We start from the raw sequence: 22,537 nt of genomic DNA on the forward strand, positions 1-22,537 counted from the left end.
TTGCGATGGCTGGCAGGTCTCTCACGATGGTGTCCCAGGACATAATGGTGATTGACGACCCAGTGTCTACTTCCATTGGGCACTGCACCCCTTCAATGTAGACTTGGATAAATATTTTCTTCTCTAGTCGTGTCGATGCGTGGCCCACTCTCACAGTGGTCTGGTTTAACTTCGCGCCCTTTTTAAATGGACCAATCCCGGGCCGCTTCGCTGCTCCCGCGCTCTGATTGGTCAGTTTGAATTTTTGGCGGGAAGGTTGGGGGGACTCGGCAGGCCCGAGCTATGTGTCCTTTTTTTTCACACCACCGACAAACCGCGTCCTTGAATCTGCAGTTTTGCCGTTGGTGTTGCCTCCCACAACTCACACATTCATCCCGGTCACCTCTCTCCAGCCTCCCGGTGTGGAACACCTCTTCCTCTTCCTCACCTTCTGACTCGGCCTGGACTTCCTCGCTGTGGACCGGTATAGTCTTTGTCCCGGCACCCTGCGCGTTTGGCTTTTGCAAGGTCTCCGCCGCCTTGGTGGACATCTCATGAGCTCTGGCTTCGTCCAGGGCTATCGCTAAAGTCAGGTTGCTTTTAGACAGCAGCCGCCTTTGTAGTCTGATGTCCCTGACCCCACAAATGAGTTGTTCGAGTAGGGAATCCTCCAAATCTCTGTACTCACAGTGGTTTGCAGCTTTCCTCAATGCGGCCATGTACACACTTATTGATTCGCCCTCTCGCTGTACCCGTTGCCTCAACTCGAACCGTTGGACGAACTTCGAGGGTACCGGTGCGTAGTGCGCTCGAAGTGTTGTTTGTAGTGTCTGCCACGGTACCGATTGTACCGGCGTTGGCTCTGAGAGTGACTCCGCCGTATCGAAGACCTCCGGACCGCAGTGGCTCAGGAAGTATGTTCGCTTCCGATTATCCGAGACTCTCTGTAGTTCGTTTGCTTCGAGGAAACACTCGAAACGAGCCATGTATGACCCCCATTTCTCCTTTGCTGGGTCAAATGGTGCTGGCGGTATATAGCTGGACATTGCTATTTTCTGCCTTCGGGAAATAAATGGGTTTTCGAATTCCTGGTTCCGTCAGCTCTTTTTTTCGATCTCACTGCCTCAACATCCCATCCTCGTCGCCAATGTTAAGTTCGGGCAATGAAGAGGCAGGAGACCAGTGAGTGACAACAGCTCTTTAGTTTATTGTGACTCCAGCGAAAGCAATCGGCAAAAACCCCTCTTTAAATACTCTTTTGGTTGAGGCTTCAACCAATCAGCAACGTGCAATTTTCCCGCCAAAAATTCCCTCTCAAAGTTCAAAATACATTACAACACCAGTCAGAATGGGACAACTTGCCACAGTTTACTTGCCATGTCCAATTTGCTGTAGGACAACATACTGTGGGACAATTTAACAAATAGAAAAATTAAATTAATTTTGATGGAACTGTGGCCTATAATAATAAAATAAAGAAAGTTGATTCAGAAATACAAGAGTCATAATAATTTCAATGAAAACATGGTCTTTCAAGATTGAGAAAGGGACTAGACAAGGATGTCTCTTGTCACCATTATTATTCATTCTAACTTTGGAAATATTATTGAGTAATATACGTGGTTTAGATCGAATAAAAGGAATTAGAATTAAAAATCAAGATTATAAATTAAGAGCATTTGCAGATGATCTGGTTGTTTCTTTATCTCGACCAATACATTCAGCTGTATATCTAAAGGAGACAATTGATCAGTATAGTAAGGTATCTGGGTTTAAAGTGAATCAACAGAAGACAAAAATGATAATTAAAAATATGAATACACATCAGAGAGAAGAACTAGAAAGAATAACTGGATATGAAGTAGTTAAAAAGGTTAAATACCTAGGAGTATATATTACAGCATCTAATGTAAAGTTATATAAAAATAATTATGAGGTATTGTGGGGAAAAGTAATTAAAGAAATGGAGAATTGGAAGAAGTTACAATTATCATTGTTGGGAAGAGTGGCAGCTATAAAAATGAATGTTTTGCCTAGATTTTTATTTTTGTTTCAAATGATTCCAATATTGAAGAAAGATGCAAATTTACAAGAATGGCAAAAAGGGATTAGTAATTTTGTATGGAAGGGTAAAAAACCGAGAATAAAGTTAAAAATAATGCAAGACGTTAGGGAAAGAGGGGGTTTAAAAATGCCTAACTTGAAATTGTACTATGATGCAGTTGCTTTAGCTTTAATTTCTGATTGGATTAATTTAACAGAGGAAAGGATTTTGAATATAGAAGGTTATGGTTTGTTATATGGATGGCATGCATATGTAATATATGACAAGAAAATTGATAAGATATTTAAGAATAATATGGTCAGAAGTGCTTTGTTGAGGGTTTGGAAAAAATATCAATATAAGTTAGATGGAAAGATACCAATATGGACTATCCCCAGACATATGATAGAGAATATAAATATATTACAAAAAATGGAGGTTATCACTTACAAAGAGCTTTTGACTATGGAAAAAGGGGAATTACAATTAAAATCTAGGGAGAAATTGAGGGATGAAGGGAGAAATTATACATGGTTCCAGTATGGACAATTGCAATCTAGATGGAAAATAGATCAGAAAATTGGTATAAGGCAAAGTGATGATAACTTGGTAAAACAAATAAAAGATCAAGGTCAACAGCATATAAAGAGATTATATAATGTATTGGTTGAAATTGATTCAGAAATGGAGTTGGTTAAAGATTGTATGGTAAAATGGGCACAAAATTTTCAACAACCTATAATGTTAGAAACATGGGAAAAAATTTGGGTGAGGAATGTTAAATTTATGCAAACACAAAATTTAAGAGAAAATTTTTATAAAATGTTTTATAGATGGCATTTAGATCCTAAAAAACTTTCATGTATGTATCCAAATGTGAAAGCAAAATGTTGGAGATGTGATTGTGAGGATGCTACCTATTATCATATATGGTGGACTTGCAAAAAAGTTAAAGCTTTTTGGATTAAAATATGGTGGATTATGCAGAACATTTTGAAAAACAAGATCAAGTTTGTTCCACAGTTCTTTTTATTAGGAATAATTCCTGATTGATTGATTGATTGATTGATTGATTGATTGATTAATTAATTAATTAATTAATTAATTAATTAATTAATTACATTTTTATACCGCCCTTCTCCCGAAGGACTCAGGGCGGTTTACAGCCATAGTAAAAACAACAGCAATATACACATAAAACCATAATTAAAAAACTTATTACACAAATGGCTGAATTAAAACATTTAGAATAAAACCCCATAAATTATAAAATATTAAAACATTAAAACTAATTAAAATCCTATGCCAGTCCTGCGCGAACAAGCAAATAGGTCTTCAGCTCGCGGCGGAAAGTCCGAAGGTCCGGCAGTTGCTGAAGTCCAGGGGGCAGTTCGTTCCAAAGGGTGGGAGCCCCCACAGAGAAGGCCCTCCCCCTGGGGGCCGCCAGCCAACATTGTTTGGTGGACGGCACCCTAAGGAGTCCCTCTCTGTGCGAGCGTATAGGTCAGTGGGAGGCATTTGGTAACAGCAGGCGGTCCCGTAAGTACCCTGGCCCTAAGCCATGGAGTGCTTTAAAGGTAGTCACCAAAACCTTGAAGTGCACCCAAAAGACTACAGGTAGCCAGTGCAGACTGCGCAGGAGTGGTGTTACATGGGAGCAACATGTGGCTCCCACTATCACCCGCGCAGCTGCATTCTGAACCAACTGGAGCCTCCGGGTACTCTTCAAGGGGAGCCCCATGTAGAGAGCATTGCAGTAGTCCAAGCGAGAGGCAATCAGAGCATGAGTGACCGTGCATAAGGCATCTCGGTCAAGGAAGGGGCGCAGCTGGCGAACCAGGTAAAAAGCCCTCCCGGCGACGGTCATCTGATGATCTTCGAAAGACAACCGCCCATCCAGGAGGACGCCCAAGTTGCGCACCCTTTCCACTTGGGCCAATGATTCGCCCCCAACAGTCAGCCGCGGCTGCAGCTGACTGTACCCGGGTGCCGGCATCCACAGCTACTCCGTCTTGGAGGGATTGAGTTTGAGCCTGTTTCTCCCCATCCAGACCCGTACAGCTTCCAGACACCGGGACAGCACTTCGATGGCTTCGTTGGGATGGCCTGGGGTGGAAAAGTAAAGCTGCGTATTGTCAGCGTACAATTGGTACCTCACCCCAAAGCCATTGATGATCTCACCCAGCGGCTTCATATAGATGTTGAACAGGAGAGGCGAGAGAATCGACCCCTGCGGCACCCCACATGTGAGGGGCCTCGCGGTCTATCTCTGCCCTCCTGCCAACACCGTCTGCGACTGGTCAGAGAGATAGGAGGAGAACCACCGATAAATGGTGCCTCCCACTCCCAAACTCCCTAACCGGTGCAGCAGGATACCATGGTCGATGGTATCAAAAGCCGCTGAGAGATCTAATAGGACCAGGGCAGAGGAATAACCCCTGTCCCTGGCCCTCCAGAGACCATCAACCAACGCGACCAAAGCTGTCTCCGTACTGTACCCGGGTCGGAAGCCAGACTGGAACAGGTCTAGATAGACAGATTCATCCAGGTATTGGGGTAATTGACGTGCCACCACACTCTCAACAACCTTCGCCACAAAGCGAAGATTGGAGACCGGACGATAATTTCCTAAAACAGCCGGGTCCAGGGAGGGCTTCTTGAGGAGAGGCCTCACCACCGCCTCTTTCAAGGCGGCGGGGAAAACCCCCTCCATCAAAGAAGCAGATTGCACTGTTATAGAGACAAAACTGATTTTGAATTTAATAACTGCTGCAAGACTATTGATTGCACAATATTGGAAGAAAGAAGACTTACCTACAATTGGAGAATGGATTAGTAAAGTATCAAATTTAGCAGAAATGGCAAAAATTTCTGCCTACTTGAAAGACTGTACACAAGAAAAATATATTTTGGAATGGAGAAAGTGGATCGATTATATTCAAAATAAGTATCAGATTAAAAAATATCGATTAGTGTTTGAGTGAAGTTAGGAATTGCTATGTATTAGAGTTTAAGAAAGAAGGGAATTGATAGTGTGATGGTGTGAAATGGAATATGTTTTATGTTATATTTTAGATTATGTTTGTTAGTTACAATACCCTGTATTCTGTTCTGGGAAGTCTCGGGGAAATGGGGGAGATTATAAATTGATTGATTGCCATTGTACAGGAATAATGGTAGAATTAAACAAGTTGGAATGGTGTAAAGTCGGGACTGCTCGGTAACCACTCCCGAAGGGAAAGGGTAAGGAAAGAGGAGTAAAGAAGGAAGAAAGTAGGTAGGCAGGTAGGTAGGTAGGAAAGAAGGGAGGGAGAAGAAAGGATAGGAGGAGAAGAAGGAGGAGAAGATAGAGGGTTAGAAAGGATGGTAGTGAGAAGTGGGAAAGAGGAGGGGAAGTAGGAAAGCGAGGAGAAGATGGTGGGGAAAGTAGAAGAAGGATGAGAAGGGTAGAAAGGATTAAGGGAGGGAGTGGCGATCGAGCAGGCCTGATTGAGCATAATTTGAGTATAGGATCGATTGTTGGATAAGTGATTGTATTGTACACTGGTCAAATTGTGGGAATTATTATGGAAAATAAAAAATTTTGCAAAAAAAAAAAAGAAAAAAAAAGAAAACATGGTCACCAATAATAAAAGTAACTGAATAAAACAATTAATATAGTGTTGAATTATCCCACGGTGAGTTGTCCTGTGGCAAGTTGGCTATGGCGAGTTTCCTAGACCAACTCATAGTTGAGGAATAAAATGTATATTATCCTTTTAAAAACAAAGCACAAACTGAAGAAATGAGGATTAAAAAAAGCAAGGCATAATATCATCCACCAGAGCCTTACTAATCAAAGTTTAGCACTGCCAGGAAAAAAAAAGGTAGTCTTGAATAACTGAACAAATGTTTCAGATGCTGAACAAATGCTAATCTTGAAAAAAACCCTAGTAATACAGGTAGTTTCAATTTATAGCCAATCCCGCTTAGTGATCCTGCAAATTATGATGGAATTTCCCAGGGCTGCTTATGATCAGGATTCCATAAATGGTTAGCCTAACGCCATGATGGCAAACCTATGGCATGGGTGCCAGAGGTGGCGCACAGTGCCCTCTCTGTGGGCATGCAAGCTGTAACCCCAGTTCAGCTCTGCTGTGTATGCATGCGTGCTTCTCACCAACCAGCTGGTCTTTGGGTCTCTGCCGTGTATATGTGGGTGGGTGGAGCCGCAGGTGTGCATATGCACACAGGGGGGGCAAGGCGTGTCTGTGGGCTGCACATGCATTGCATTTTGGGGGTCTGGGTGTGTTTGCACGCAGTCGGTTGTACACACACACGCTTTGGCCACTCGGTTTGGAAAAGGTTAGCCATCACTGGCCTAATGTATAGCATTTCAGATTTAATTTCAGAAACTGAATGCACATAGGGGAAAAGCATAATATTGTCTACAATCATACACTTTTCCGGCGTAACCCATGGCTCTATTAAAGACTTCCAGATAGGTACTATGTTGGTGTTCCTGTGCACTCTGAAACACCCTTCTTTAACAGAAATGGGCAGGCTGCACAGCCCTATTAGCATGGAATAGGATTTTGTTGGAACTCAGTTGAATTTTAAATAACAAAACAATTAACATTCTGATCTTTTTTTTGGTCATTTTAATGGATTTAGACAAGAAAAATAATCTAAAGAAAAATATAGCATCTAAATGCCCCATGCCACTCATTGACTTCACAATTGTGTAATTCTAGGTTTTAGATCAGGAGTGTAAATATATTGTGTGTGTGTCTGTGTGTGTGAGAGAGAGATAGAGATAGATCGATAGATCGATAGATCGATAGAGAGAGAGAGAGAGAGAGAGAGAGAGTCAAGATAATGGTGACAGAAGTTCAATGCATATAAAAATTGGGTAGGGCTATGCTATCCCTGATTGTGGCTGTCTTTTTGACTTGCTGACCTTCTCCTCTACCATAGAGAGCTCTGGACAAGGTGGCTTTCCAATTTTTGTAACTTTGAATGATTAGTTTCTCTCCTGGCACCTTAAAAGAAAGAAAAATGTTGCTTATTAGGAAAACTGATTCACTTAGGTTGCAAAAGGAGATGCTTTGATATTTTAGCTCTTTCAAAAATCTTAATTACTATACATACCTTTCTTAATATACCAGAGGGAAACTTGCAACCTAAGTGATTCTGCGAATAGGTCTCATTCTCATGCAGTTTCTGATTCTGGATTGTGTAACACATACTGTATGTGAGGTTCACTTATGCCACTTAATCAGGCATTAAAAGTGCACTTTATTACATTTCTAGTTTTATATGTTATTCTGCAACGATCTTACTAAACCTTTTATTTTGCCAATGTGGTGTATTTTAACTTCAAAATTCCAATCCATCACAAACTCTGCCTCAATAATTCTTGGCCATTATGGGAACTGTGCTTAATAATAATAATAATAATAATAATAATAATAATAATAATAATAATAATAATAATAATAATAATAATAATAATAATAATAATAATGTTTTAATTTGTATACCGCCCTTCTCCCGAAGGACTCAGGGCGGTGAACAGGCAAGTAAAATACAAAACAGAAATATACATCATAATTAAAACAACCCTTAAAAAACTGATTCAAATATGCCCGAAATTTAAAATAACACTACACCCCATACAAATTACAACAATTTAAAACCCACAATTAAAATTTAAAAATTTAAGAATCAGGCCAGTCCAGCCATATGAAATAAATAGGTTTTAAGTTCGCGGCGAAAGGTCCTAAGGTCAGGTAGTTGTCGAAGCCCGAGGGGAAGCTCGTTCCACAGGGTAGGAGCCCCCACAGAGAAGGCCCTCCCCCTGGGGGCTGCCAGTCGACATTGTTTGGCTGACGGCACCCTGAGGAGTCCCTCTCTGTGGGAACGCACCAGACGCTGGGAGATAGAGGCCGGCAGTAGGCGGTCCCGTAAGTAGCCCAGTCCTAAGCCATGGAGCGCTTTAAAGGTGGTAACCAATACCTTGAAGCGCACCCAGAAAACAACAGGTAGCCAGTGCAGTCTGCTCAGGATAGGTGTTATCTCACTTCATATAATTTAATTACAATATTTCTGTCGGCTTCCCAGGCTGCACAAGACCCTTACCTATACATGATCGAATAGGCATGTCGTTTTTATTTGTGTAAGCCAATATCACAAATTACTCTACATCTGTGTTGGATCAATTCCAAACACAGATTTATGATGCTGGGGAGAGATAGTTGATTTTCAAATACACATTCTAATTTGATATAAAAGCTATTTTTTTTTCAAAAAACAATACATTTTACTGAAATTGAAATTCATTAAAGCAGTACCATTAGGAATTAGGAATAAAATAAACAAATGCAATAAAATAACTATAATTCATTTTTGAACTTTTTAGTTCTTAATCCAGATATTAACAAATTGTCTTGTTTATGTACTTTTTTATTGCAATCCATGACAGAATAACGAACTCTACAAAAATTAAAGTTTAAACCACCCAGCATGTATTGAGAATACCAGATGTAATTTTCTGGACTTTGGACTATGTGTATGTCATTAATAAAATAAAACCACCCTGAAATGGAACAAAACAGATTCATCTTGATAAAATTGATTCAATTTAATTATTTTATCAAAGTTGGATGTAGAAGCAGCACTATTAATGATGCTGTGGAATGAATACTGGCTAATTCCAGACTGAATCAGAAATCATAACCACTCAATTAAAAGTGGAGTATACACCATGCAAAGTATTAACAAATATGGATGGGTATGTATGTGTGGATTGTGGGGAGAGGGGCTGGGATGTAGAATTTCGTGGGGATAAACCTCATGCTGGTCCAATAGGCAGCCCCTTTCTGCAGCAATAGTGTCAATTTTTTTTATTTTATTTATGTTTACGTTGTACATCTTGTGATTCTCCCAATTGAACCCTGTGATTTTTAATCTTGAGAAGTCATCCCCAGTCTGGATATAGCCGTGTTCGTTCAATTCCACAGCTATATCCACTGACATCATTTATTTTTACTTTTACTGGGCATTAATCCACATCACTATTCTTAGAAAGTAGCAGTGAATATAACAAGCATTTGCAACCTTATGCCAAAAAGAAGATAGGGAAGTTGCATTAGCATGTACTTGCCATAAGAAGGGCCAATTGCCAGAAGCTTGGCAATTATACCTTCATTATATCTCCCCTGTGAGCACAACTGATGCGTCAAATTTTATTTTATTTTCCAGAGAACTGAAAGTGAACTTCCTCATTTTATCGATGGGGGGAGAAGATCCAGCATCAAAGGCACAGTCAGAGAAAAGTACTGTGCTTCTCAGTGAGCATTTATTTTTGTTAAGATTTTCAATTGTACTCCTCTATTAAAGGCATATTCAGGCTTTCATTCAGAAGGTATACATAGTATGTAATAACTATATTAATTGGATATAACGAAAGGAAACAATAGGATAGGAACGGTAGGCATGCTTGTGCTCTTAAGCACGCCCCTTACAGACCTCTTAGGAATGGGGTGAGGTCAATAGTAGCCAGTTTTTGGTTGAAGCTTTGGGGATTTTGGGAAGAGACCACAGAGTCAGGTAGTATATTCCAAGTATTAACAACTCTGTTACTGAAGTCATATTTTCTGCAATCAAGATTGGAGAGGTTAACATTAAGCTTAAATCTATTGTATGCTTGTGTATTGTTGCGATTAAAGCTGAAGTAGTCTTTGACAGGAAGGACATTGTAATAGATGATTCTATGAGTTAAACTCAGGTCATGTCAAAGGCAGCGTAGTTCTAAATTTTCTAAACCCAGGATTTCAAGTCTGGTGGCATAAGGTATTTTGTTGTATTCAGAGGAGTGGAGAACTCTTTTTGTAAAATATTTCTGGACACGTTCAATTGTATTGATGTCAGAAATGTGGTATGGTTTCCAGACAGTTGAGCTATATTCAAGAATTGGTCTAGTAAATGTTTTATATGCTCTGGTTATACATACTACATACATATATACATACTACATCCCCCCCCCCAGTACAGGTAGTCTTTAATGTATAAACACAATTGGGATTGGAATTTTATTTGCTAAATGATGTGGTTGTTAAGCAAATTATTAGTTACTGTAACTGAGTTCAATTTTGCAATCATTTTACTGCAGTTATTAAGAGAATCATGGGGATTTAAAGCAAACCATATGGTTCAGTAGTGGTATTCAATTTTTTCCCCTACCTGTTTTGTGGGCGTGGCTTAGTGGGGAGGGTCATGTGGCTGAGTGGATATGGCCAACCTGACATCACTCATGGCCATGTCCACTCAGTCACATGACGCCCAACCAAGCCATGCCCACAGAACCCGGTAGGAAAAAAAATTGAACTTACAGATATTGCAGCCTTTCTTTCTACCTATTTTCTGTTCAGGCCTGGCCTAATCTGTCAAAGGCCTCCTCCTGAGTGCTTCCCGCTCTCCCTTTGCCAGTCACATGCATTGCCCCGTTTTCCCCTCTTTCAGAGGCTCCAAAAACTACTGTAGGTTTTGAACATGCCAAAAAAGCTGCTGCAGTGTTGTTGCCGCCTTGTGCCAGAGCAGAGGGTCTCCTCTGCTATGGCACAGCAGGCAATGGGATGCGTGTGTGGGGTCTGTGCGAAAAACAGGGCAGTGACAGCACTGCAGTGGCTTTTTCGGTGCGTTCAAGACTTCTGGTAGTTTTTGGCGGCCTCTGCCTTCCCCTCTGCCACCAGCCCTGCGGGAGAAAGGTAAGCCTGAAGAAAGAGGCAGTCGTGGAGGAGGAAGCTGGGCTATGGCTGAGGCCTCTAAAGGAGGGGAAATGGGGCAGCTTGTGTGACTGGTGAAGGGAGAACAGGCGGCAAGAGGGTGGCGGGTCTGGGGCAAGACTGGAGTCAGGGAATGGTGCGTTCCCTGACCTGGCCGAAGGGTGGCGAGCAGGCGGACCTCCAGGGTAAGGCCAGAGCCAGGGAATGGTGCGTTCCCTGACCCAACCAAGGCAGGCGGTGGCTCTGAGGCCTTGGGGAACGGTGCGAAGAACAAGCAGGTGGCATGCATTGCTTACCTTTGGTGAGCTGAGCTGAGATCAACGAGGTGTCTGACAAGGTGAATAGCTGGCCGCGTGGCGAAGGCAACATATATAGGGCGGGGGTGAGTGGGACGAGCGGCTGGAAGGGGTGAGTAGCGAGTGTGGGCGGGGCCAGCCAGAGTTTGTATTTACCGGTTTGGTGAACCAGGTAAAAATTCCACCACCAGTTCGCCCGAACTGGTTGAATACTACCTCTGTTATGGTTGTTAAGTGAATCTCCCATTAACTTTGCCTGTCAGAAACTGGCTGGGAAATTTCAAATTGTGATCATGTGACTACAAGAACCTGCAGCTGTTGTAAATGTGAGCCAGTTGCAAAGCATCTGAACTGCAATCACTTGACAGTGGGGGTGCTGTGGCCATTGTATCTTTGAGATCATAATTCTGGGTCATAATCCACTTTTTTCAGTGCTGTTATAACTTTAAATTGCTGTTAAATAAATGCTTGAAAGTGGATTATAAATTGTAAGAATGGTTGTTACAATCTTTGAAGTAGGCTGGGCTGAGAAGAGAGATCAAAATTCAATGCTGAGTTTCTATGTCTAACGTGAGAACCAAGTGTTGATCTCCCTGGTATCAGACCAGGCAGGGTTAGGCTACTTTACTTGTAGCCTAACCCTGCCAAGAAAAACTTTTCAAAGTGGCAGAACAGTGTTCACAACATGGAATAAGAGGAAATATAAATCAGATCTGCTATTTCCTTATAATTTGATTTCTTTCAGTTTCTATGAATATTCTTTCTGTCCATTATTCTGCTAAAAATGATAAAATATAATTTTGAAGGGGAAAAAATCTAACTGAAAAGACACATTCCGTCGGAATGTTAGGTGTGTTCATAACCTTTGAATGGCAGAAACCTTCTTTTCTGTCCTTCATTATATATGTCCTCCAGAGCCTCATTAGATTGCTGGAAAACCTTTGAAAAGCTGAAGGCCTTCCTCCCTCCTTTGCTGTTATCCTATCATTAACAAGTAGAATTCTAATTCTAAACTCTAATTTCTAAAGCTATAAGTAGAACAGCATTTAAAACAAGAACCAACAGCAAAATAGCCTAGTTTCCATAACAATTGGGCAATTGAATTCATTCATGCTATAACAAGTTCAGCAACTAAGAATGATTTTTTTAAAAAAGAAAAGAATTATTACTGTGCACTTTAAATTCCAATTATTTTGTGACTCTCAAATTATTCTTCCTAATACTATACTGAATGCCAAAAATATAAATATTGTGGCAAAACAAACTAATAGAAAATGCTGACTAAGTCAGAATAGTTCTCACTTGGAAACAATGTGGAACACTGAAAATTTAATTACGCGTATAAGGTTTTTTAGAAGTGAGAAAGAAAACAACAGCTTTCCAATAAAAACATGAATTTTCTACTTGGAAAAATGGAAGGTTTTTCCCCCTAACATTACAATAACAGGTTCATTGACAGATTGGGGCTATTTTATATGAGATATTGAGAATAACTGAATTGGAAAGTTTTATGGTACTCTCTGGGAACATAAATTTTCTTTATGCTCATGCTTTGACAAGATCCTTGCATCAGTAATATGAGAATAGATCCACTGAGTAACCTGTTCTGACTTCGATTAACATATACAACTACATTATGAAAAAAATTAAAACTTTGGATTTACAAGTAATCCAATTATAAGATTTGTAATCATAAGATTCTTTTGTAATTATAAGATTTTTTTTCTGAAGAATTATATACAACAGTATTTTACAATTGCATAAGAGCTGAACTTTAAACAAGGAAACATAATTGCCATAATAGGCCCATAGACAAATTTAAATGTTCAGGAATAGTTTTCAAAATTTTCAGGAATACCGTACTAATATATTAGATGTCAATTTTTTCATGAATATTTAATAGAATTACAGCTTGTTTTGATTTTATATGTACACTCCTGATCTTTTCTATTGCAAGTCAATTTATAGAATTAATTCCGTCTAATCATTCTTAATGTATTACTGATGAAATGAGATGTATCTTCTAAATGCAAATACTTCACAATATTTAAAGACATTTCTTTCAAATTTCTCATTCAATCATGTGATCATTACTTTTTTAAAAAAATCCAATGTACAGCTTTTATATGGACCGTATTCTGAAATTCCAAAAAGCCTTCTTTTGTAAATGTGTAGCTAAATCTGACTCTCCTGTGTTTCACGCTTATAGAATTTCATGCACTAAAAGACCGTTGGAGATGTATTCAAGGACAGATCAAATTATGATGAAAAAATTCTGTATTATATCACTGATGAAGACATGATGATGAAAAGTATGATTTATATATAAAGAGAGCGCTATAAAATATTCTAAAGCATTTGCTTCATTATGCTGAATGCACTTATTTATTACCAGTTTGTGATCTGTCACATTGAATATAGGAATGAAATATTCCCAGTGGATTTTCTCAGATGACAGTCCACCTCCAAATTTTATTATTATACAAGCGTTAGATTCAATTGCGTGTATATTAGAGTATATTTACATGTTGCTTTTTTTAATAATCTTTTTTCCAAAGGTTTAGTTTTTGACACTTTTTTAATTGAAAGAGGGGAATAAATGCTTGTATTTTGCCAAGTATTCAGAATAAATGGTCTACATTCATTTATTAATTAAATTTATATGCCACCATCTCACTATCAGGCAACTCTGGGCAGTTTACAATGTTATAAATAATGACATAAAACAATTAAAAGTCAAAAGATTAAAACATTGGGCAGCAAAGTTAAAACATTGAGTAATAAAATGAATAAAAATCAATAGATACATGGAATGAAAGTGAAATCTACTAATCTAGTAGCCACCTCTAAAATGATACCCTTCCCAGTTGTTCCTTCCATAAATAAAAGGAATATACTTTTGTCTGACTGTTGAAACAATAATTGGATAAGAAATCCTAATCTCTAGCCACATATAATTTATGTTTTTAAACAAAAAATTCATTTTTTCAATCAGTAATCCTCTTTCATTCTAGCTATTCCTTAATTCTAGCTACATATATCCATATATAATTTGATTTTTTTTTAATGAGCAACATTTGCACTATTTTTACAATAAAAGCTTGTTTATTAACCCATATAACCACTGTTGGCTACTGGTTTAATGGACAGCCTGTTACCCTTTCAATTATATTTCATACATCTTGCCAAAATCTTGTAATTCTAGGGCACTCCCACCAACCATGGCAAGGAATCCTTTTTTCTGAGTGTTAATTACGCTGGAAGAGTCTGGCTACCAATTAAGATCTCTTGGGAATCTGAGAAATGAACCTTATAATTTCCTTTACCACAATTGAAAAGGTCAAAAAGAATTCGAGGCAATAAATTAGCTCAATTTAAAGAACCCATTTATTGTATGGGTGAAAGAAAAAACTGATTCATTATTGAGGCCATTGTATGCCAAAGACTAAGGCTAACAAGCTTTCTTACCTTTGGAGTTTATTGCACCAGCTGCAGTTGAAACCAATCTGAGACATGATACAGGTTTCACAGCTGTTAAACTGAAGACAAGCTATAAAAACATAATAAGATAAAAATAAAATGTATATGTGCACAAGGGCAAGCAAATAAAAATAAACTGTTCATCTTAATAAGATTTCCTACAATCGATTTTTTCAGGAATTTATTCTCTTCAGAGTAAATGAAAAATGGCTGGAGGACAATAATCTGACACTTCCAGAACATACTATGGAGATATATAATTCTATTCCAGACTGAGCTTATACAATTAGTTTTGATCCCATTTGTAATTGTAATGCCTTTCTATGTTTTGTATATCTCCTAAATTTGCCTTTCTGCTATAAAGTTTTCTTATTTGTTACTTTTTGTCTCTTTACCTTTAATAGCATAATGTTTTTGACAGATGGACATAACAAAAAGGTTAGGAAACTGTGAAAGAGCAATAAATGGATTAAAAATAGTTCAGCTGCTGCGACTGGTTTCTTCAAACGGGGTATGGGCTTTCTATCCCAAGCTTGTCTATTTCTTTTGTTGTTTACATTTTCTCATATCAGTATCCATAATGGATGGCCAACCTCTGACCAACATCACTTGATCTGCTAGGTGCATCTACACCTTTTCACTGTTTTAAATGAATAAACGAACAAACAAATTCCACAGTGTTCTTTAGAATAGAATAGAACAGAACAGAACAGACCAGAACAGAACAGAACAGAATAGAATAAAAGAGTTGGAAGGGACCTTGGGGGTCTTCTAATCCAACTTCCTGCCAAGCAGGAAACCCTACACGACTTCAGACAAATGTTTATCCAAAATCTTCTTAAAAACTTCCAGTGTTGGAACATTCACAACTTCTTTGATACAGCATTGTTTTGATCAATGTAAGAAATTGGATAGCAAAATGTCATACATAGATATATATCAATGATATGAGCAGGGCAAGCAGATGGCTATCAGTACCTTAAGACACAGAGTAACAAATATAGAACTTATGGCAATCAATCAAGTAAGTAAACCTATAAAAAAGTTGTAAAAAAAGCAACCCTAGAGTGGAAATATCAAGAAAATAGATGGGAGAAGGGATCAGCCGATGGTGCCCACAGTTCTATATTACAAATTACACTTTAACAATTGTGAAGACCAGCTTTCTAATATAATGCTGAAGGTGCTGACATCTGAACCAAGTTTGCCTCTCTTTTATGGATATAATTCTTTTAAAGCCCCACAGTTTATCTCAAAGCGAATAGCATTTCTCTGTAATTCCATGGCTACTTCTCATCTAAGAAGCATGGGTATCTGCAAGCTCCTGCTGCTTTTGTCAAAATGATGAAAACAATATCATACTGTTAGCTATGACCGTTTTGGTTGTGTATAGACTGCAGGGGTGGATTCTACATTTTTTTGCTACCGGTTCTGTAGGCGTGGCTTATTTTGTGGGTGTGGCTTGATGGTCATGTGACAGTGGGTGTAGCTTGATGGTCATATGACTGGGTAGGAGTGGCCAACTCAATGTCTCTCATGTCAAGGGGTACCTCGCCTGGCCCCTCTCCTCCCAGCCATTCCTTGTCACACCCAGCCTCAACATATCTATAGTTCTGCAAAAATGTTGTTCACCTTTTTTCAACTTTATTATCTACATACTATAGATCAGGGGTCTCCAAACTTGGCCAAACTTTAAGACTTATGGATTTCATCTCCCAGAATTCCTCAGCTTTGCTCTCTTAAAGTCTTAAAGTGGCCAAGGTTAGAGACCTCTGCTATAGATGTACTTTCATGGACCACTGAAAGGAGGAAATGGCTCAATGCTTTGCCCAAGTGTGTGACAGGCAACAGGCTTTTAAGGGGCTGCTAGAAATAAGGGGGGGGGAAAGTATTTTCCAAAGCACCAGAAGGCAAAACAAGAAGCAATGGATGGAAACTCAACAAAGAGAGAAGCAACCTAAAACTAAGGACAAACTTCCTGACAGTGTGAACCTATATAGGTTTCAGTCATAATTTCACATATAAAATAGCCATTCATGTAATACAACCTGCATAATGTTCAAAACAATCATTAGTATTATGGCTGATGTTTGACAGCAAGCCTAAAATCCCCATTCCCTCCCCATTCCAGGGGAAGGTTACTTTAAAATCCCCATTTCCTCCCCAGCCCACTAATCTGTTCTGGGAAGGAATCAAACTCCCCCCTCTTCATTTCCCAAATAAAATATCCCAGATAATTAAGGAATAATGAAGCTGCTAGCAAGGAACCTGCCTGGAATTCCACATTCCTGCCGGCTGCATAAAGGAAACTTTGTAAGCAGAAAAAGGTGTGCTTAGAGATCATAGAAAGTAGAAGCCGGAAGTTCGGCTCCATTTACAAGCAGGCAGAAAACTCATTCAAGACAGGATACTTCACAATGGAAATCGCCCACACCTTTTTAGAAACATAACGCCCATGTTGCACAAACCCCAAAACTTCAAAAACATTGAACCATATAAGAATTCCACCTCTTATCCAATTTGTTGTTCAGCTGACCCAGAAAGGAGCTTCTAGCCCCTCTGTCAATTTAAAATGACAGCGTTTTTCCCCCCGCCCCTTCTTCTTTGCCAAGTGATCTCCTGGCTGAGAAGCGAGCCGATCATTTGGGAAGCTTCTTGGCTTCTCAATTTAAAGGGACGGTGTCTTGTTTTTTCCCCTCTTCTTCAACAAGTGAGTCTTGATTTTTTCCTTCTAGCCGATCAGCTGGGAGTCGGGAGGCAGCAATAGATTGGGGGTGGGGCCAGGCAGAATTTTTACTACCGGTTCTCCGAACTACTCAAAATATTTATTACCGGTTCTTGCGAACTGGGGAGAACCGGTAGCAACCCACTACTGATATATTGTCACAACACATGTACAAAAGAGGCAAGGTTTGCATTGTGACATTGATTTTATTACTGTTTGCCTCCTTCCCACCCCTGTAAATAAAAATATCCAGGAGAGTTAGTGGCCCAGAGGTTTAAGAATCTTCAATTGCTATTACCATAATAGAGGAGGCCTAATGATGTAAATGTAGCTTACTCTGTGAGACAAGCAAAGTTTATCCAAGATTAAACAGTGAGGTCTAATAGTGAGGTCTATGAACTTTTGCACATCTAATTTAAGACCAGCACTATATTGATTACTCTATGTCATCTCCAAACAAAACCAGGCAAAGTAAGATCTCTAGAGAAGGTAGATTATGGCTGCTTCCAACCTGGTGTACTTGTAAAAAGTAGCCAAAATTAATGTTCATATTCCTGTAGTCAGCACAGGTAATGTATCTTGAGAGTGCCACATCACAGAAAGATGGTACACAAGCAAAAATCAATGTATATGCTGTTACTTAAAATATTAAACTATAATTGGATTCACATACCATAATGCCTTATGTTTAGATTTCACTTAGCATGTTTTTTAAACCTATTCACAGTGGTATGTCACCCATGGATTAATATGATGTGCCAATCAGCCTAATGTGGCTTAGTCCACAGTAATATTTTAGAAGACTGTACTTTATCAAAAAATGTGAACCTACTAAATTTTCAAGCAAACATACACACAAACACACATATGGAAGAAAAAATAACAAATGACTGAGAAATGACTAGATAAGAAATAGATGTATGTTATAACAATAATGTAGATACACAAAGATTAGAATCTACATAATTTTGTTAAAAACATGAGATTTATCAAGGCAAAGTGGAAATATGAAAGTGACATTAGCACATTATATCTACCACTATATTATTGTGCTGGCTTAAATATCAACAGGTATAAGTAACACTCTATTGGCCAATAATGTAAAACTATCTCCTTTTTTATGCATTACAAATGCTATATAAGAAAAGTGGCATGTTTTAAACACATCCTTTAAAAATGTAATGTTTTATCTGCTTGTTAAATATAACTTACTGGGCAGAGGAATCATCTCAACAGCTGACAGACTGGTGACTTTTGACATCTGAAGCTCCACTTTGTGATATTCGTAGATAGTTCTTCTACGAACATCTGTAAGAAAAGATAAATTAGCATTGAGTTATGTTGCTTAAACTTTATTATCATAAAATATTTCTATTGTTAAAATTATATTTTGATTGCAATAGCAGCAAGACACAGAAAAGATTGGAAAAAAGCCATCAGTATCAATCATAAGTGGAGAAGATATTCCAAACTATAAACTATAAAATTGTAGCCATCTTATTAGCAATACAAGATAACCTAGGATTAGTATCACCCAAGGAGCAAATTTTGTTCTGCTAAACTACTATTACATTCATATTGGGAACAGAGAAGTGCTTCCAGGTTGAGAGGATTAGCAGGTATCATCACTGTTGTCCAGTGCTCAGTTGGGGATTCATTTTTTCCGCATTAGGTGGCCCACCTAATGCGGTGAAGTGGTACCGATCTGTTTACTCATGGTCTCCTGCTTTCAAACTGCTGAGTCAGAAGGAGCTGGAACAAGTGACGGGAGCTCACCTTATAACCTGGCAACCGGGTTTTGAATGCAAGCCTGCCAATCATTAGCTTAGCACTCTTATCATGTGAACAACTGCATTCCACTTCTGCTAAACTAAATCAGGGGTTCATTACATACTTTCTTAAATAACATTTTTCATCTTGCTTTTGAGCAAATTTAGAATTCAACAGCTTAAAGGTAACCAGCATAACATCAGTTAATCTTTCCTAATTTCTTAGCACTACAAAGTTCAGTCAAAATGACAATGGCATCACTTTTATTTACATGCTCATTTATTTCCTTTAAAAAAACCCTACCATCCACACACCAAATGACTGACTTCTTCTTTTGTTTGGTTCTTTGGCTTCTAGTACTGGTAATTCAAAATATATTCAAAATTATAATTCTTCACTAGCTCAATTTAGAAATGCACTAAATGGACAAGACACTGCTGGAAAAAATGTCTTCCTTTTTTTAGCAATGAACCTGTTCAAATCCAGCACAAATGAACAGTTTCAGTCCATTTGTTCTAGCTTGATGCTTTTGGAGCTCTAAACAGGATAGAATTCTAGTTCTGAGGTTTTTTATTATATTTTCAGACTTCCCTGGTAATAGTTATGTTTTTATATAACAGGCAGTTAATGAGTCAAACAAGATAGGAGCAAAGAGAATGCTTTCACCAGTGGGATTTAAGCTAGCCCTAAACTAAACAGCAAACTCAATTAACTGGAAGGAAGTGTGCTAATCTATAATGGGAAATTAAAAAGAATAATATGTGAGTTTGTCCCTAAGCCACATTCTGCCAATAAATTCCTATGAAACAAGATAAAAACCAGAGCTTTTGTCTGTTATTCTATGGATGTAGAAGCTAACCTCTCTGAGAGCATTATTTTGAATTCACGGTCTCCCTAGTTCTACTTTCATATTTTTAGGACCAGATAAGAATTATTCTCCTGTACCTTCTGTTCTGGAAAACAAGGCTTGATCCAGATTTAAAGTCAGACTGAGATTGATCTATCCGCACCAAAAGAGGCCATTTCAAGTGAAAATGACACAGAATTGATATAGTAGTGAGATAGTATTTGCATTATTTTATGGTACTATTCATAAGTCAATATATCAATAAACAACTGACAAGAAAATCTACACTATAGAATTTTCTTTTAGTTAACAAAATCCAATGTGGTTGTCATTTACACAGGTTGGCAGAAATGGTAGCAAGATAAGGATAAAACTAATTCACTATTTAATTCTAGTTGCTTTACCCTGAGTAACCTAGAGTTTTGTTCAATGTTTCTTGCCAATCCGCCCTGTTCAATAGTCATTTGTCATTCTGATATAAATTATAATACTGTATTATCCCCGCCATCATGTCCCTATCTACTCTGCCAACTGGCTAGTTAAAACATTTTACTCAAAGTCGTTGAAGAAATAAATATTCTTTTGGTCAGCAATTATTTCTCCTGGACAGCCTTCTTTTAAGTGAAGATATGAAAAGACCACTACTTGTGAAGAAATCTCCTATGTGTGATTAGAGTACGTATTAATCTAAATATAGAAAAGCTGATATGTACATTCATTACCATGAGTTATGATGCAAGAGGCTTTAACTTTGTGGTACATTAAAAGATCATTCTCATAATAAAGTTTATATGTATTTTTGCACAAAACTGGAATTTCTAATAGATAAAAGAGCGTTTGAACTATGATCTTGAGAATATGTGGCATCCTTTGGAAAGTATTACTTACAACAGAAGCAAAGCAAGACAATTTCTGCAAGTGCTCTACATATCTCATAGACTGATATAAAATGGCAAGATTCATGGGATGACTAGGATGCTTCTTCCCAAATAAACACACACACAGGATAGATGTTGCACCCTAAAAGCTCATCATAGCTGTTACAGCATATTATCAGGCTTCCCAGTTCCATATTCTCTGGCAGCTTGCATTTTGCTTGATTGACACTTTGCCAGTAAACATTATTGCTCCATAACCCAGAACAATAATTGTTTAGTTGAGTGATTAGTGGCTGCCTGGGTCTATGTGCTACTGAAGAAAATGACTGTTTATTGGGGTAAGCATGCTATGGAACAACCTTCCCAGAGTGGCTGCATTCCCTCATAGCTGTCCAATTAGATAGTTTGAATGAGAGCCTGGCAATCATGGAGAAAGTGCCAAAAAATACAGATGGTCAGGTAGAAACCTTTTCCAATGTAAAGAATGAAGTGGCAAGGCATGGAAGAAATATTCTCAGGATAGATACAGACATTAGAACAAATGACCCTGGCTCTCAATGCTGGAGAAAAAAAATCAAGTCCATTTAACTGGAAGCATGGGAGAAAATACAGACAATTTAAATCTTGAAGCAAGCAAGCATGCATGCATGCAGGCAGACATACATATAAGGTAAAGGTAAAGGTTCCCCTTGCACATACATGCTAGTCGTTCCTGACTCTAGGGGGCGGTGCTCATCTCCATTTCAAAGCTGAAGAGCCAGCGCTGTCCGAAGACGTCTCCATGGTCATGTGGATGGCATGACTAAATGCCAAAGGCGCACGGAACACTGTTACCTTCCCACCAAAGGTGATCCCTATTTTTCTATTTGCATTTTTTACATGCTTTCGAACTGCTAAGTTGGCAGAAGCTAGGACAAGTAACAGGAGCTCACCCCATTATGTGGCACTAGGAATTCGAACTGCTGAACTGCTGACCTTTCGATCAACAAGCTCAGCGTCTTACCCACTAAGCCACCATATCCCTATAGACATACATATATGACACAACTTCTAAGATGTGCTATAGGCAGATTTTTGTCTGTAACAACAACTTGTTTGCAATAAAACTATCTATCAACACATATTAAGTCTGTAAAACTTTTGCTATTTATGTAAAAACTTTTGCTATGTATTTGGCTACTGAATACAGGGTTGAGTTTTTGAAAGTCTAGATTTATTGCTATCCCTATTGTGTATACAAAAAGCTGTACAACACTTGACTACTGCTATATGGAAATAATAAAGGATATTTTGTAAATTCTTGCAGAGAGAGTGTGGAATTCATAGATATTTGCACAACTTGCACAGAGTACAACATCCAATCTACTATTACTTTCTTATATTGAAGACATCTGTATAACACAACACTAAGACAAGAGCCATGTTTACTGTAATGATCATTGGGTGCCTGCTTTACAAGAAAGAGGAATCTTGAACAGCAAAGCTTTATAGAAATTGAGAGCTGCATGGCAGGAAATTCTGATTGGTTGGCTGTTTGGTGGAAATTAAGTTGGTCTTTGTCTTTATATGGGAGGTTAGTTTATTAGTTAGGCAAGATGGATAGTTCAGGAGGGTTCATTGTTCTTATGCCTCTCTATGGTCTGTCTTTTAAACTAGGTAAAAGAAAAAAAAAGATACCATGGATGAATTTAAAATGTGACACATTGAATCGGGACAGCATAATTGCAGCACAAACACATAACACAAAGTTCAT

At 38.5% G+C, this 22,537-nt stretch overlaps 1 protein-coding gene across 9 annotated transcripts in view; it reads right to left on the reverse strand.

The window, feature by feature from the left end:
- The window catches only part of PLXDC2 (plexin domain containing 2), a 468,973-nt gene that overhangs the window by 151,746 nt on the left and 294,690 nt on the right, over positions 1–22,537 (reverse strand). For all 9 annotated transcript variants that reach the window (XM_058181933.1, XM_058181930.1, XM_058181927.1 and 6 more), the window contains 2 exons: positions 18,502–18,597; positions 14,553–14,634 (listed from right to left, as the gene is read on the reverse strand). In XM_058181933.1, the coding sequence (XP_058037916.1) occupies positions 14,553–14,634; positions 18,502–18,597 (178 nt within the window). The remainder of the gene's footprint in view (positions 1–14,552; positions 14,635–18,501; positions 18,598–22,537) is intronic.

This window comes from Ahaetulla prasina, chromosome 4, assembly GCF_028640845.1.
Source record: "Ahaetulla prasina isolate Xishuangbanna chromosome 4, ASM2864084v1, whole genome shotgun sequence".
Classification (NCBI taxonomy): Eukaryota; Metazoa; Chordata; class Lepidosauria; order Squamata; family Colubridae; genus Ahaetulla; species Ahaetulla prasina.